Here is a 17,170-nt window from a genome sequence, read left to right as displayed (position 1 = left end):
GGCCGGGGATCAAACTCATGCTACAGTGGCTGGGAATAGCTTCATAGGATGCGTCTTAACCCATTGCACCACCAGGGAGGCCCAATGTTTGCTCATATTTTTTTTTTTAAAGATTTATTTATTTATTTATACAAGCACTGGGTACAGTCAGAAGCGCAGGAAGGTGAGAGAATTCACCAGAGACAGAGCTGGGAACAGAGCAGGCCGACTGACGAAGTACACTGCTGAGGGGAGCAGCGGGTACGGCAGGAGAGGTCTGCGCACCATGTGGGACCCTTGCCGGTGGCCAGGGATTGAACCGGCACTGCAGAGGCTGCAGGCAGCTTCGCAGCCCAGCGCTCAACCACTGCACCACCGGGGAGGCCCAGTGTTTGTTCATATTAATAGACTCATGCATATAATTTCACATGCTTTTCATTTTCTCTTAAGCTTCTTAGTTATATTGTGGTGTGTGTTGTTTTGTTCACTTTTTAAAATTAAGGTCTAACATGCACACAGTGCAGTACACCAATCTTAAATACACTGCTTTTTGATATTTATACATATTAATACACCCGGTAATTACACTCAGAACTAGATACAGAACTTTTCTAAAACCTCCGAAAGTTCTTTCATGTCCCATGCCATACTACTACCTCAAGAAGTGACCATAGTTCTAACATATCATAGATTAATTTTGCCTGTTCTTAAATATCTTATAAATCATACAGTATATACTCTTGTGTTGGTGCCCCCCCCCACCTCCAGTATTGACTCTGAGATTCATTCATGTTGCTATATTTAGAGACAGTTTATTCTTTGTCATTATTGTATACTATTGTGTGATGAATTTGTTATTATCACTTAAGTTTATCCATTTTTCTTTCTGTCAATGGATATTTAGGTTGTTTTTTATTTTTTGACTGTTGTGAATAAAGCTGCTGTGAGTGTTCTTGGACATATCTTTTGGTGAATATATGTACTTCTCTTGGACATAACATCTAGGAATAGAATTGTTGATTCATGGGGTATATGCTTAGCTTTAATGGACATTAGCTGTAAATTTCCAAAGTGGATATATTATACTCCCACTAGCAATAGATGGTAATTCCAGTTGCTCTTTACCCTTGACAATGCTTAGTAGTGCCAGTATTTTGTAAATGTTTTGTTTTGATTTTTGCCGTTCTAGTGAGTCTGTAGTTCTATTTTTTCTTCAGTACACAAAAATCAGTTGATCATTAGGTCTAGTGCAAATCAAACTTTAGTTTAGATGGGGTATTTAAAAATAGTTTTATTTGAGTTTAGTGTAGATTTTTAACCTTAGAGTTCTAGGTCCTATCTATAAAGCAAAAGGATTAAAATATAAACCTAAATTGTTTTTCAGCTCTAAAATGGTTTTAACCAGCACGTACCACAAAGTATGAGAAATTGGCCATTCTAAGAATGTCTTTATAGCATTTATTGTTTTCACTGTTAACTGAGTTATTTCTTTCTGGCATCATTACTTGCTTTTTTTTCTTATAACGAAATAATGTTCTTGTGGGGGTGGAAGGGAGACGTGAATATATTGTAGGTATTTCTCTGTTGCTAATTCATGTTTTTCCTTAAGAAAGTATAGTCACTTTGACAATCCATTTAAAGATGTAATTTACTTATAAGGTGATTTTAGTAGTGATTAAGTGGTAGCTTGTGTATAAGTGTTTTCTTGGGCAGAATAATACTCTTACATTTTACAGGAATAGAGTTGGTTTTAAATTATAAAATTTCAGTAAGATACAGAGGGAATTCCCACTTCAAATGATGAATTTTTTTACTTGCTTTTTTTTAATAGGAAAATGAGAAGAGGAGGAGGACAGAGGAAGCATACAAAAATGCCATGATAGAACTTAAGAAAAAATCCCACTTTGGAGGACCAGATTATGAGGTATAATTTTATATTTTGACTTTTTTTTCTTTTGCTTATAAAAGATTAGTGGGCTTTACAAGGCTTATTTTTAGATCTGTCCAATTTATAGGACAAGTCTTTATCTCCCCCCAAAGGATGAGAATTTTTTTAACGCACACGTGCTCTCTCTCTTTTTAATGAAAGAAACCTATTGAGGAAAATTTAAGTACTTTATAGGCAAACAGTTTTAAACTGGCCTACATAAATTGTGAGGTCTTATCCATAGCAGAACATGAATTTTTCTAATTGCCCTTGTGTTGTATTTGAAAATGTCTAAAACAAGCTTCTTTCCCCTCATTTGTTAAGCAATTTAAAAATCTCCCTCTCCATACACTCAGTACATTAAAATTTTATAAGCTATTTTTCTATGATATTTATTTGGAGAGAAAAAAGTATAAGAAGTCTATCTGTGTTTGTTATTAACGCTGTTGATGTTCCTGAAATGAACATTTAAAAAATAGAGTGGCAAGGAATATTATTAAGGTAAAAGTAGAATGATAAAATAGAATATATTTAAGAAAATGTAACCAGATGACTGAGAGGTACCCAGGAATCCCAAATTGTTACAGGATCCGCATTCTAAAAGGATTCAACCATCCAACACACACAATATCCACACACACAAGAACACAGCAAGCAGACTCGGTGTGAAAGAGCTTTCATCGGTATGCAATGAGAGAAAGAATTTAAATAACAGATTCCTAATAAAACTCCCTAAATTTTCCATCCCCCCATGGGCAGAAGCCCAGCCATAGAGTTTGCTGCCCAGCCCAACACAGGGCAGCTGAGGACTGAAAACTTGGCACAAGTCTAAGCACCTTCTAACAAGGTACCACACAAACCAGGTTAGGCAGGTCCCAGACAGCTGGGACAGGAGAGACCCCAAATTCAAAATGTACCATGTAATCTACCATGAGGTCATATAATGACTGCCATTGTCTCTGCCAAAATGCTAAAATCCCAGGAGCAACCTCTCCACATGCCTGTCACCCACATGTCTCCATTCCACTTTGTATCTTCCCACCTGCCTCCCATTCAGAAAGTCTTTCATGGTATGCTGGGAATGTAGTCCAAGACAACTGATGTAAGTGGGGCCGGGCGGGGGAAGTAAAAAAAATATGACTCCATTCGCTGTACTGCAGTGTTTTGCCTCCTATCACAGAGATGCATCTGTAACAACAACAGAGGAAAAATTTTCTGATATTCTTATTCTACAAAGGGGGAAATAGAGCTACTATTGGCCAAATATTTTATGGTAAAAAAGATTTCTACTTCTAGCATGAGATTTGAGTTGTAACATTTTAAAATTATTAACCTGTCAATTCATTCCTTCTAAAATGTATAAAAACTACACAATCAGCTATCCTCTGGAGTTTTAAAAATCTAGAATACCAAAATATAAGCTGTTACAATTTTAATTTTTATTTCGAAGCTAAATACATTGTTTTGCTATTTAAATTTAAATTTAAATTTGCTATTTAAATTTATTTGGGGGGGAACTATTGGTTTTTTTTTGTCTTTTTTTTGTGTTATAAATATATTCCCTATAGTAAGATGACAGAAAATATGAAAAAAAGCCCATGTTTTTAATTTACCAATATATAGTATACTTTATTCCTACTAGCAATATATGAGTATAATTGTATTATTTATCTTCCGTCCTGTCAACAGGTTTTTTTCAGGGAAGAACACAGTGGAGGGAGGAAGGGGCCTTGTACTTAAGTTTATGTGTTTACTGGTTTCAAATCCAAAATATTTTCTTACTAGATTTTGGTGGTGTTTCCCCCCATGATTTAGAATATATTTATGATTAGCCTCTCGTTTTTCAATTATTTTCTTTTGTAGTTTTTTTTTAAAGATTTATTTATTTATGCATATAAGAACTGGGGCACAAGCCAGAAATGTTGGGGGTGAGAGGATTCACCAGAGACGGAGTAGGGAACAGAATAGACTGACTGAAATACACTGCTGAGGGGAGCAGCAGGTGAGACAGGAGAGGTCTGCTGCTCCATGTGGGTAGCTCCCTGGCCAGCTGGAGATCGAACTCCTGCTGCAGAGGCTGCGGATAGCTTCACAGCACTGTGCTTAACCCCTTGCACCACCAGGGAGGCCCTCTTCTGTAGGTTTTTTTTAAAGTCTTCTCATTGTTAGTTTTGCCAAATGAATGTTTTATGTAACTAACCTTCAGTCTTTTGATATACTCATCTCCACATTTTGGTATCATACTTTAAAAAGCGTAAGTTTTTAATACATAATTTCTGTATCTCCTGGCTTTTAAATATTTTAATAGTCTTTTCTAAATATGTTAATACATCTAGACTTTTTAAATTATGGTTACGTGTAGGAATCTGTGTTCTTTTTTTTTTTTTAATAGAGGCATGTTTTATTTATTTATTTGTTTGTTTGTTTGTTTGTTTATACATGCACTGGGTACAGTCAGAAGCGCGGGAGGGTGAGAGAATTCACCAGAGCCAGAGTGGGGAGCAGAGCAGGCAGAAGGACTGAAGTACACTGCTGAGGGGAGCAGCGGGTGGCAGGAGAGGTCTGCGCGCCATGTGGGACCCTCCTCCGGTGGCCGGGGAGCAGCTGGGGATCGAACCGGCGCCGCAGAAGCTGCGGGCAGCTTCGCAACCCATCGCTCAACCGCTGCACCACCGGGGAGGCCCCAGGAATCTGTATTCTGATGTCATATGTTAAGTAAACCACTCCTCACTCCCTTGAAATGCACTTCCCTCTAAGCAAAATGGGTTAAATGTACTTTTTCCCTTACCAAATTACTGTTGTATCAGGTTCAATATACATTTGTTATATAAACTAGGACCTGTTTTTATCGATTTTTCCCTTCCTTTTGGAGTTTTTTCAACATCTATGTTTTCTTCTGTCAGTGCTATAGGGCAGGGTGAGGGGTACCACAGGACCCCCAATCCTGCCTACTCTAAATGGGTTCTGCCATCCACTGCATCAAGGCAAAACATACACCAGTGCATAAGGCTTTCAATGGAAAGGAACTTTAATACAATTAGTGGGTAATAGAAGAGAAAGAATGTTGTTTCCAAATCAAGCACCCAAAGTTACCTCATAGGTAAATGCCCAGCCAAACAGGGTTGGGCCAAAGCAGGACTGCCGAGGCACAAAAGCTTGCCACAAGTCTAAGGCCACCATCTTCTGGTGGGAACCCATAGAAAAGGGGCAGAAGGAGCCAGCCAAGTCTGGGAGGAAAAGAGCAAAATCAAAATCCATGTCAAAATAAAGGCTGCTGTTCTCTCTGGTGGCAGAAGGGGTTAAATCTCAGCACGATGAAGCTGGTCCACAGCCACTGCAGCAGAGTTCGATCCCCAGCCAGGGAGCTGACCCACATGATGCAGCAGACCTCTCCTATCTTGCCCACTGCTCCCCTCAGCAGTTTATTTCAGTAGATCCACCTGTTCTGCTTCTATTCTGTCACTGGTGAATTCTCTCACCCTCTCCGCCCCCATCTCTGACATATACCCCAGCTCTTGTATGCATAAGTAAATAAAAAATAAATCTTTTTTTTTAAATTGTTTATTTATACAAGCACTGGGGGTACATTCAGAAGCGCGGGAGGGTGAGAGACTTCACCAGAGCCAGAGCAGGGAGCAGAGCAGGCAGAAGGACCGAAGCACACTGCTGAGGGGAGCAGCGGGCGGCAGGAGAGGTCTGCGCGCCATGCAGGACCCTCCTCCAGTGGCCGGGGAGCAGCCGGGGATCGAACCGGCGCTGCAGAGGCTGCGGCCAGCTTCGCAACCCAGTGCTCAACAGCTGCGCCACGGGGGAGGCCCAAAAATAAATCTTTTTTAAAAAAAAAGATAAAGCCTACCATTGTCAACCTTCCCACTGGTCTTTCACCCACACTGTTTCAAGTGTCTCTTTCCGTGTCCCCCAGCTCTCTGATAGAAATCCAAGGCCAAAAAGCAAACAGCCTCTTTACATGTCTCTCTGCGCCATGTGCCTCCTCCAGTCTTCTTCCTTCTTAATTTCTCTCTGCTTCTTCTCAGCCAGGTCTTCTTTCCTCTCTCAGTCCTTCTCTCAGTCTTTTCTGTAGATAGTTTCTCTTCCCTGCCCAGCTCCACCTTTCTTAGTGTGGGCAGGGAACCTGGAACGTCCTCTTTCCCTGGGGATTACTCTGTTGCATCAGTACTACATTGCATGGATTTTAGACACTATTTGAAAGTAAGACTTTATTTTGATTCTTATCAAACATTCATGATATTCTAATTATTGAATAAAGTTTCAATGTTTCTGTCATCTGTGGCCTCAGAAATTACTTTTTGTAAATCGTAAATCCATTCCTCAAGATATACTATAAAGCGGGCCTCCCCGGTGGTGCAGCAGTTGAGCGCTGGGTTGCAAGGCTGCCCGCAGCCTCTGCAGCGCCAGTTCGATCCCCGGTTGCTCCCCGGCCACTGGAGGAGGGTCCCACATGGCGCGCAGACCTCTCCTGCCGCCTGCTGCTCCCCTCAGCAGTGTACTTCAGTCCTTCTGCCTGCTCTGCTCCCCGCTCTGGCTCTAGTGAATTCTCTCACCCTCTGCGCTTCTGACTATGCCCAGTGCTTGTATAAATAAATAAAAAAGAATTAAAAAAAAAAAAAGATATACTATAAAGCAAGCCTGCTAGGCATGGGGGATATTGCTAGAAATCAGGCAGAAGGAGGTTGTACCTTTAAGTCACATAATAGCAGACTAATTAGCAATTAAAGTAATGTATGTTATGAAGGACTTTTAACCCTGAGTGGATATTGAGTCCTAGATGGCTTCCCATAGGAAACAACTTTTTAATTGAAACCTTGAAAAAGGAGGATGCTGAGTAGATGTCATCATCTGAAGAGCCTAGAAAGAATGGTTGCTCTGGGGCTTGAGAAAAAAGACTACATTTGGAGGCCAGAAGCAGAAGAGAGCTTTTGCCACAGGGAAACTGAAAGCACTTATCGTAGAGGGTGGAGCGAGTTGAAAGGAGGGAGTGGTAAGAAAGGTTCATAAGTATCTATCAGATCGTGAGGTTTCAAACAATTGGAAGTTTTCAGATTTAGAGTTTAGAAAAATTCTTGCTTCCTACAGTAAGGAAAATGGATTAAACTTGACAATTGGGACTGAGAGCTTTGGAAAACATGTCAGTATTACAGGTGAGAATTGAAGAGAGCTTAAATTCGGACAGAGCAGTAGAAATAGACCTGACAAAGTATGTATTTGGAAAGTTGAACTGAAGGGTGTGGTGCTTAATTGAGGGGGAAAGGGAGGAATTTAAGAACAGACCCAGGTTTCTGTCTTAACCAGGTTTGTATGGAAACTGGGAAACAAGTTTTAGACATGTGGCAAATGAGTGGAGACATACACCTGAGGAAATCTTTCATATTTTTAGATGTAAATATCTAACACTTAGGAAAGATGGACAGGCTGAATCAACAGATGATGATGGAGCTTTAGGAATGAGTAAGGATACTGTGGAAAGAGCAAGTGCGAAACCCCGAGGAACAACCAAATTTAAAGGATATGCACAGAAGGAAAAACCTGCACTGGAACCCAAAAAGTGCATAGTAGAGAGGGATCCCTTGGTTGGGAATCTCTTCTGAGAGTGTCATTAACATAAGAAATGCTACTAAATTAGACTAGCAAGATAAACACTATGGAGTGCCCTAAACTTTAATAATAAATAGCTCTTTTCCTTGGTAAACAGAAACTAAAAAGGATTTTTAAGGTTTTTTTGTTGTTTTTTAATAAGGAAAAATTTATTCCAATTACTTTAATTTCCCCACAGATTTGCCATCAAAGGAAAACTGTATCAGTCTTCTTCATTTGTCTCTAACTTGTCACAGTAAAAATTTTCAATGCTTTAATTTCCAGTTAATAAAATACTGACACTCTGATGTGATTGCATAGATTAAATAAATATTAACGATAGCTTTTTGACATTAATTTTTAAAAATTTATTTTCTTACTGTTAATTTTGGACAGCATTTTATTTCTCCCCTCAGGTATAGTCCCCGAAGTTCTCCCACCACCATAGTACCTGTTGTTCATCTCCACCATACCCTGTGCTCTTCCCTCCCCTGTTTTGCCTCTCTGTCTCCTCCTCTTCTGCTTTATGTCTCATATCTATGGTCAGTTTGCAAGTTTTGTCTTTTTCCTGACCCTTTGAGGAACAGTAGAGTTTTAAAAATCTTTAGAATATATGTTGGAAGTTCAAAGTTGATTTTGGATATTTTTTATTTTCCTTACGTCATCAGAGACTGAAATGTTATTTGAATACTTTTGAAATGTTTTGAATGGAGTGTTGTTACTCTTCTTTTCCATGATCCAGCTGGTCATTTAGATGGTTATATTTACTTAATGATAATTCATCAAGGTGTGCTCTGTTCTGTGTGTTGTAGTTGCATAATAGTTGGGTTTGTTTTTTAATTTGAAATAGGTTGTGAGAAAGCACTGTTGCATTAAATGAAAATTTCTCATATGCTATGCCAAATGACCAGGATCATTATATCATAATTCCTCTTACCCTTCCTCTGTGGCTCCAGGTTGTGGTGGGATGATGTTGCTAGATGTTTTTTAATGGAGTAGTGAAAGTTGAGGTTATCCATCTAACTGGGAAGCTTCCTGGTAGACCAGCCATCATTCATATATCTTATTTTGTTTATCTAGACATTAGGAAACCTTGAACCCAAGTATACCTTTCCATTCTGTACTTATACTGTGATATGAAGTTATTGTTCCACTTATTAGTCCACTTATTTGTTTCATCACAAGGACATAGCATGCTTTTTTTCTATTTTAGTATTGCTCTTTATGCTTTCATCATCTGACACAACTGAGGTTCCACTTGCATGAGAATCACTTGGAGGACTTAAACATGCATAATCCTAGCTACATTCAAGACCTACTATAAAGTTATATTTACATATGCTAGTCTGGGAACTTTTTCATATCATCCTTACATATCATGAAATATCATTACTCTTTTTTTTCTCCCAGCCATTTTAAAATAAATTTCTTGGCTCAAAGCCTTAACAAAAGTAGGCAGTGGACTGGATCTAGCTTCTGGGTTTGTGACTCACCAACCATTCTCTAGACTGTTACCCTAACACAGTATTGGTCAACCTATACTAAGTATGTATGTACTAAGTGAGTGAATTTCATTGTAATACTCATGATTCTAAATGTTACTCATGTTTACAATAATATTACCTATTGTACTGATTAAATTATAAATGTTTGTTGAATCACTTTTCAACTGTCCCCTAGAGTCAATGGCAAGGGCATCAGTATTTTCTATTAAATAAATGCTTTTTTCCCCTGTGTGTTTGAATAGGAAGGCCCAAATAGTCTGATTAATGAAGAAGAATTCTTTGATGCTGTTGAAGCTGCTCTTGACAGACAAGATAAAATAGAAGAACAGGTATATCATTAAAATTTCTTAGTTGAACTTAATTTTAGCACTGTAGACATTCCTTAATATGTATTATTTCATATAAATAGAACTTGAAAATCATTAACCCTCATAATAACATACAAAATGAACTGTCTATATAAGTTACAAATGTAGAATTTTTATGTCATTTCCCTCATTTATCAATTTCCAAGCAATAGAAAGAAGGCCAATGATTGTTTAATGTAATTATGCATAATTAATATGAAACTAGATGGAAATATTGTCTTTTCTCCTAGAAGAATCCAACTTTATTATTGTTCTGTTAATATCAAGCATATATATATATATATATATATACTCTGAGTAAAGCAATCTCCCACCCACCTGGGTTCATCTAAGGCAGAACAGACAAACAAGCATTAAATTAGCAGGAGAAAAGGCCACAATTTAATAACATACATATAGAGGATTTACATAGTTGAAGTTTTTACATAGTGGAACAGACTGGGGATATGCTGCATTTAGGGTCCTGAAAAATCAAGGAACATGGCAGGGATATGTAACATGACATACAATAAGAAAGTGACCTCATTCTATTGATAATCTGAGAGTCAAGATGAGATTTTTTGATAGGATTTTTTCACTGCTAAGCCTCTACCCAGAGGATACCCCTCAAACTATATTCTTTTGGGTCCAATAAAGTGACTGTTTACCTACTTTCTTTTCCCTTCAGGAAAAAGGGCAAAGGACTAAAATGCACCTAAGGCTTTCACTGCTTTTAAAATAATCTGCATACTTTAAGTAATGGTAATAGACTTCCCCAGGCTCACAGGGTCTCCATTGACCATTTAGTTCATATCAAGGTGACACTTCTTAGAAGGCTTACTCTGAACACCATTGAGAAAAGCCTGTTTGACACTGTTGGGAGAGACAACCAGACAATAGTAATTTGATATCATGCAGGTTTTGAAGGTCTGACTAAGAGCAAAACCAAAGAAGTAATCGCTGGTCTAAGAAGGCAGTATCTAGTCAATCAGAAAAAAAGTTTGATTTGGAATATATGAAGTGTCAGTATTTGGCAAAGTTAATATCTATAGTTTCATTAATTCAAGTATTTATAGATACTATAGTGTTAGCAATTAAATGTTGGTAATTCCAGTTATATAATCCATTCTTAAACTGGGAAATGTATTTTAAAATCTTCCCATTTTAACAATTTTATTTTTTCTTAGTCACAGAGTGAGAAGGTCAGGTTGCATTGGCCTACATCTATGCCTTCTGGAGATACCTTTTCTTCTGTGGTGACGCATAGATTTGTCCAAAAGGTAAGCTGATGTCAGCATTTACTGAAGTTATATGTTGTATATTTCCTTGCTGTTGCTGGAAGAACTATCTTATAGTATAACTCTTCTCCCTTTTCTTGAATTTAAGTAATAAGATTTTTGGCATTATATATTTTCTTTCAAATACACCCTTCAAAATAGTTAGAAATCACCTGAACATAGTTTCTTTATTTTTTTTATTAAGGGAGAGAGGTGTGATTGGGGTGTTCAGAGAATGGCTAGTTCAAAATAGTTAATCGCAAGCGATTAAGTTATAGTCTAGTTAGGAATTTAAGATAGGAAGCTGTATGCTTGTAGTCTCGTTTTTCTTTGTGTTAAGGAGATATTATTTGTATTATTGCAAACAGTACAGATTTAGGAGGAGCGTAACAAATAATAGGTGCACAAAATCAGTACTTGCTGCTAAGCTTGTTTCATATAGTGCTTTGTTCTCTTTTTCTTTATCTTGTGTTTGGAAGTTGGTACTGATTGCTCTGTTGTGCCTTTGTTCTGATTACTTGGTTTTTTCTTTGTCTGTCTCTGGTAGCCCTATAGTCGCTCTTCCTCCATGTCTTCCATTGATCTAGTCAGTGCCTCTGATGATGTTCACAGATTCAGCTCCCAGGTACTGTATGAATATATAGAATGGATTTTGAGTCTTTCTGCTATATTTCAGCTTGTTTTCCCAGTTCCTAGAAATCTTTTGGTTTGGTCATTTGCTTTGGTTTTGGGATTTATAAATAATAACAATAAACATTTAAATGGCCTTTCTTATATACTAAATAGTTCCTCTGTCAGACTTGCATGTGCCCTTTGTGTCTTCTGTTACAAATAACTTGGAATTTGTTCATATAGGAGGTACTCCCAAAAGATTTCAAATTGTATTAAAACAAGTAGAAGGTTGCTGATTTTTAAATATCATAATACCTGTTTCAGTAGGTTTCAGCAACTTTTAGGGACTTGGTCTACAGGATATGTCAAACATAAATAGGTTTTAATTGTCTCACTTCTAATCTAATTTTAATATGTCATAAATTATATTCAACTGGAAAATAGTATTTCTCTCATTGCCATTATGATTCTAAGCTCCTTTAAACGGGTATTTTCCTTTTGTAAACTACTCTTCGATATTATAAATATATGTTCCCGTTCATGTGCTAAATCTATGGAAATTGGTTTTAGATTATTTAGCATCAGTAAGGTGTTGGGAATTTAAGATAGGAAGCTGTATGCCTGTAATCTTTTCCCTTAAAATAAAATCAAACTCATGGTTTTTTATTTTTATTTATTTATTTTTTAATATTTATTTATGCATAGAAGAACTGGGGTACAGGCCAGGGGTACAGGGACAAAAGGATTCACCAGAGACAGAGTGGGAAACAGAACAGGCAGATTGACTAAAATATACTGCTGAGGGGAGCAGTGGGTGAAACAGGAGAGAGGTCTGCTGTACCATGTGGGTTAGCTCCCTGACTGGTGATTGAAGTGCTACAGTGGCTACAGATAGCTTCACAGTGCTGAGATTTAACCCTTGCGCCACCAGGGAAGCCCCTGTCATATTTTTTAGTATCAGTGTTAGTTTAAAATGATTTTTTTTTAACTTCATTTCTTTGTATCTTTACAGTGATTGCATTTTATTAGATTGCATTATGTTATTTTAAGAATCTGAGTACTCTAATTGAAATGACAGTTTAAATTCCAGTTAGCAATATGATTTGGGATAAGTTTTCTGATTCTTCTGTACTTCACTTCTGTAATCTAGCTAGGACTGGGAGCTAGCTAGTGTGGCATGTATTAAGTGCTCATTAGGTATGAACTTTTACTCATAATATGTCTATGAACTAATCAAAATTAGCTACATCTATTTTTTTCCTATGAGAGTATTTTAATATCTTATATACAATATCAAGCATATACTGATAAATATATATGCCTTATAATTTTTTTCTGCCAAAGTAGATAAACCCATTTACATATCTGTAACAAACTTGACATTTCTGCATTAATAATGTTAGAAAAATCTAATAAGTTAACCTCCTAAAATGGCATAATGAGTGGTTCAAATGTAAGGTAGAAGGAAAGGTTAGATTTAGAGTGCTGTCATCTCTTATTTCAAAAGTGTTTATCTCCATTTTTTTCTTTTTTTTTAAAGATTTATTTATTTATGCATACAAGAGCTGGGGTACAGGCCAGAAGTGTGGGGGGTGAGAGGATTCACCAGAGACAGAGTGGGGAACAGAACAGGCAGATTGACCAAAGTACACTGCTGATGGGAGCAGCGGGGCGAGTCAGGAGAGATCTGCTGCACCATGTGGGTAGCTTCCTGGCCAGCTGGGATCGAACTAGTGCTGCAGTGGCTGCAGATTGCTTCATAGGTTGCGTATTAACCCCTTGCACCACCAGGGAGGTCCATCTCCATTTTTTTCATAGTTCGTTTCGTGTGAAGATGCTGTATGTGTTAGCTCATTTTTACCTCTAGGTCAAAAAAAATCAGGGACATGATACCTAAGATTATGCTTCATCTAGTTAAAACTTTAGGATACATTAAATGAGTGACCCTGCTTCCAGGATTTTGATCCAGTCTTTTTTAGTGATAGCAGATGTTACTACTAACATTTCAAGGTATATCAAATTTGAGCATAATAAAATGTTAAGTTTGGGTTGTGTTTATCTTTGTTATCTAACTTAATGATCCTGATCTCTTGTTTCCTGCTTAGTTTTGATACATAAAGTCCTAAGTGAAAGCAGTAAATGGAGCAGATGATTAGTTTAGATCTGAAATGTCAGTGTGATCACAAATGCCCAAGTCACTTCCCCTACAGTAGTATTGGCTACTTTATATAATTGCAGTGAACATAAAATTCATAGAAGTGAGATTTTGCCTGTAATCATCTCTCTTCTTAACCTTAATTTTAATACCTCAAGGAATAAAGTGAGTAGAGATTCCATGTTGAAGGTTTTGCAGAGATGGTTGCTACAGCAATTGAATACTTCGTTCCTTTCTTTAACTTCATAGGAGTACAACCTTCAGTACATCTTGTTTATTTTCTCATTATATATTTTTCAAGCCCTTTTAGTCAAGGGGAGTAAATTTGAAAAAAGACTGAAAACATTTTTATACATGTTGCGATTAACTATTGAAAGGAACACAACTATCCAGAAAGAATGTTAAATCCAGCTTACTGTATGTTGTTTTCATTTACTTTACATCCTACCAGTTTATATATAGAGAATTTGGTTTCTTTTGGGCCAAATCACAAATCAAAAACAGATTCTTGTTTTTCAGACATTTGAAATAACAAATTCTGGAATAATCTCTCAAATTAAAACACAATTACTTCCATACTTTTTGACAAGAGTTAATTGGCATTCAAATTTTTTCTAACAACTTTTTTTAATGAAATAAAATTTATCACATTCTTTCCTAAGTGATCCATTAAGAGAACTTATTTCTGGAAAGCATTTCTTTCTGCTTCTAATCTCATAATAATTATATTATTCTTAACTCCCTGTGTGTCCCACCTAAAAAGTGTATATTCAGGGCCTCCCCGGTGGTGCAGCGGTTGAGCACTGGGTTGCGAAGCTGCCCGCAGCCTCTGCAGCGCCAGTTCGATCCCCGGCTGCTCCCCGGCCACCGGAGAAGGGTCCCACATGGCGCGCAGACCTCTCCTGCCGCCCGCTGCCCCCCTCAGCAGTGTACTTTGGTCCTTCTGCCTGCTCTGCTCACCGCTCTGGCTCTCGTGAATTCTCTCACCCTCCCGCGCTTCTGACTGTACTCAGTGCTTGTATAAATAAATAAAAAGAAAAAAATTAAAAATTTAAAAAAAAATAAAAAGTGCATATTCAAATCTCAAGATTTTTGAATCTTGGGATCTAAAAGAGGTAAACTTTTTCCCAATCACAATGCAACACAGAACAGTGAATCTAGCCAATGCTACTCTGGTTGTTTTATTTATGTATACTAACTGGAACTTATTTTATCCTGTTTTAGAAATCAGATCTATTTTGTATTTATTTTTGACTGAATTCCTGTATTAGTCATCCTAAGCCTCCTTACCTAAACTTCATAATTATAGAAATACATCAGTTTCTCCAGGCAGTCAGTCCCTGAGATTGTTTTCTCTAATTAAATTAAGGTGCTACAAAACTGTAGAATATCCTTTCAATCATATTTTTAAATATCTCCCTCCTTTAACCCAAAACCATTCACATTGTCTTGGGGGTTATAAATAAAGGAATAAAATGTCACGTTCATATTTATTTAGTACAAAAATAGGTTGTGGAATCTCAGCATATATATTTTTATCAAAAACTCTTTTTGTGGTTATTGCCAACTAAGAAAACATAGCCATAGCTACTTTTGGTAACAAAAAATGCATTCTAATATCTAGAAAACTGAATATAGCAGAAATACTTCTCACTATAACACTGATAATCTCCTTTTTGTAGAATACTTATTTTCCCAGGGCTAGTAGTTTTAAGTTTCTACCCCCAAACTATTCAAGTATTCATTTAATTTTTTTTTTCAAAATATGTATAAACTCGGTTCTTATTCTCTATTCCTAGTGAACAGTAGACTTTATGTAAACTAAGTAGTTAAGCTTAGGGATAAAATTTTTTAACCCTTTGCACTCCGCTGTCCCCTCTCAGGGGACATCGGAATTCTAGCATATCACTCGGATGTCCCCTCTCAGGGGACATTGCAATTTATTAGTGATTACGGGGAATTGATGTTATTTCAACGCAACTTTTTGAGACATGCATGTTTCCCTGAAGTTTTATCTTGAAATGGCACAAGAAATTAAATCAAAATATCGTAAAATGGTTCGGAGTGCAAAGGGTTAATTGAAGTATAATTTGCATATTTTCTAACTCTTGGCTGCCCTCTCTAATGTAACATAAATTATGCAAAAAAAAGGATAGAAAATGAAACTTAGAAAAAGTGTCTATGTGTAGATGGTAAAGAAGTCACCTTATTTTTTTCCAGAGTATGTTTTTTTTGGTCATTTGATACACCTTAGGCCAGTGATGTATTATACTTCCCCACATTTGTCCCTTCTGTCATTAACCTGTATATTATTCTATCTGGAATGTGGACTAAACTCTTCAACACTTACATAAAACCTACTAACTTTTGTGCATTTGGCTGCTCAACTTTCTAAGAACATCATTTCTGAACTGAAATAAGCTGAGTATCATTCTGTTTTAGAGGTTATGCCATAGCCATTAATTGGATGTGGTTTCTTATGATTTTATTTTTTTTTTCAAGGTTGAAGAGATGGTGCAAAACCACATGACTTATTCATTACAGGATGTAGGTGGAGATGCCAACTGGCAGTTGGTTGTAGAAGAAGGAGAAATGAAGGTAATTCTCAATGAAATGTTATAGGTTGCTAATTTTACCTCTGTTACAGTCATACCATCATTACTATTGTACGTATAAGGAGAGCATTTAAAAGTTACTCTAACAAAAGTTATTACATTATGATCAAAGAAGTACCAGGTACTGAGAAATAAAATGTCCTTTTGCTTCCCTGATTTAGTAGCTCTTACATAATTTATGATCGTAGTATAAATATATGCAACAAGCTACCTATTTTGCCTAAACCATGGAAAAAAATTAAAATCTGAGGTTTAGATATGAACAGATCAGAGTTAACTGTTGGTACTCTGTTTGGATATTTTTCTCTTTTTATTTTAATATACTAAATGTTATACCAAGATGTCACTTTGTTTCCCTCTTTGATCTATACCTCACTTCTTGTCTTTTCTCTCACTGTCCCTTTTTTTGATATTTGGACAGTAATTAATCTTGCTCACACGCCTAAATTCAAGAGACAGAAAATAGGAGCAAAAAGTAAAATATTGGGCCTCCCCAGTGGCACAGTGGTTGAGCGCTGGGTTGCGAAGCTGCCCGCAGCCTCTGCAGCGCCGGTTCAATCCCCGGCCTCCGGGTGAGGGTCCCACCTGGCACGCAGACCTCTCCTGCCGCCCACTGCTCCCCTCAGCAGTGTATTTCGTCATTCTGCCTGTTCTGCTCTCCGCTCTGGCTCTGGTGAATTCTCTCGCCCTCCCGTGCTTCTGACTGTACCCAGTGCTTGTATAAATAAATAAATAAATCTTTTAAAAAAAAAAAAAGTGAAATATTCAGAGATGGATTGAAAAGCAGCAGCAGCACTGAATTTTAGATTACCTCATGCCCAAGGCACTATGTTAAGATGTTTAATAAAACTGACTCCTAGCTGAAACTTTAATTGGGGAGAGAGGATACTGACTTCTAAAAGATAGTATTACTTGGATCCATCCGAAAATGTATTGAATTAAGGCTACATATGAGCAGTAGAGATTAGAAAAGAAGATCTGTGATTTGAATCAATGAGATTATTTCACACTGAGTAGAAGCATTTAAACTATGTGTGAAAATGGAAATAGGTTGTACCAAATGTGAGGTAAAGACAGTTTAGGCAAGAAATACAATGTGAGCAAAATTATGAAAGCAAATTTCTTATTTAGGAGTTTATACACTGTGTTGACCAGAATTAT

At 37.1% G+C, this 17,170-nt stretch overlaps 1 protein-coding gene across 2 annotated transcripts in view; it reads left to right on the top strand.

The window, feature by feature from the left end:
* The window catches only part of CERT1 (ceramide transporter 1), a 100,059-nt gene that overhangs the window by 70,182 nt on the left and 12,707 nt on the right, over positions 1 to 17,170 (top strand). The window contains exons 8-12 of one of the 2 annotated variants that reach the window (XM_037530015.2): positions 1,811 to 1,903; positions 9,246 to 9,332; positions 10,538 to 10,630; positions 11,175 to 11,252; positions 15,897 to 15,992. In XM_037530015.2, coding sequence (XP_037385912.1) covers positions 1,811 to 1,903; positions 9,246 to 9,332; positions 10,538 to 10,630; positions 11,175 to 11,252; positions 15,897 to 15,992 — 447 coding nt within the window. The remainder of the gene's footprint in view (positions 1 to 1,810; positions 1,904 to 9,245; positions 9,333 to 10,537; positions 10,631 to 11,174; positions 11,253 to 15,896; positions 15,993 to 17,170) is intronic. The other variant, XM_037530016.2, reaches the window with a different exon arrangement.

This window comes from Talpa occidentalis, unplaced genomic scaffold, assembly GCF_014898055.3.
Source record: "Talpa occidentalis isolate TD23 unplaced genomic scaffold, MPIMG_talOcc4v2.1 talOcc4.6, whole genome shotgun sequence".
Taxonomy (NCBI): domain Eukaryota; kingdom Metazoa; phylum Chordata; class Mammalia; order Eulipotyphla; family Talpidae; genus Talpa; species Talpa occidentalis.
Note: the sequence above shows the minus strand (reverse complement) of the source record. Positions and strands in the feature narration are given on the sequence as shown.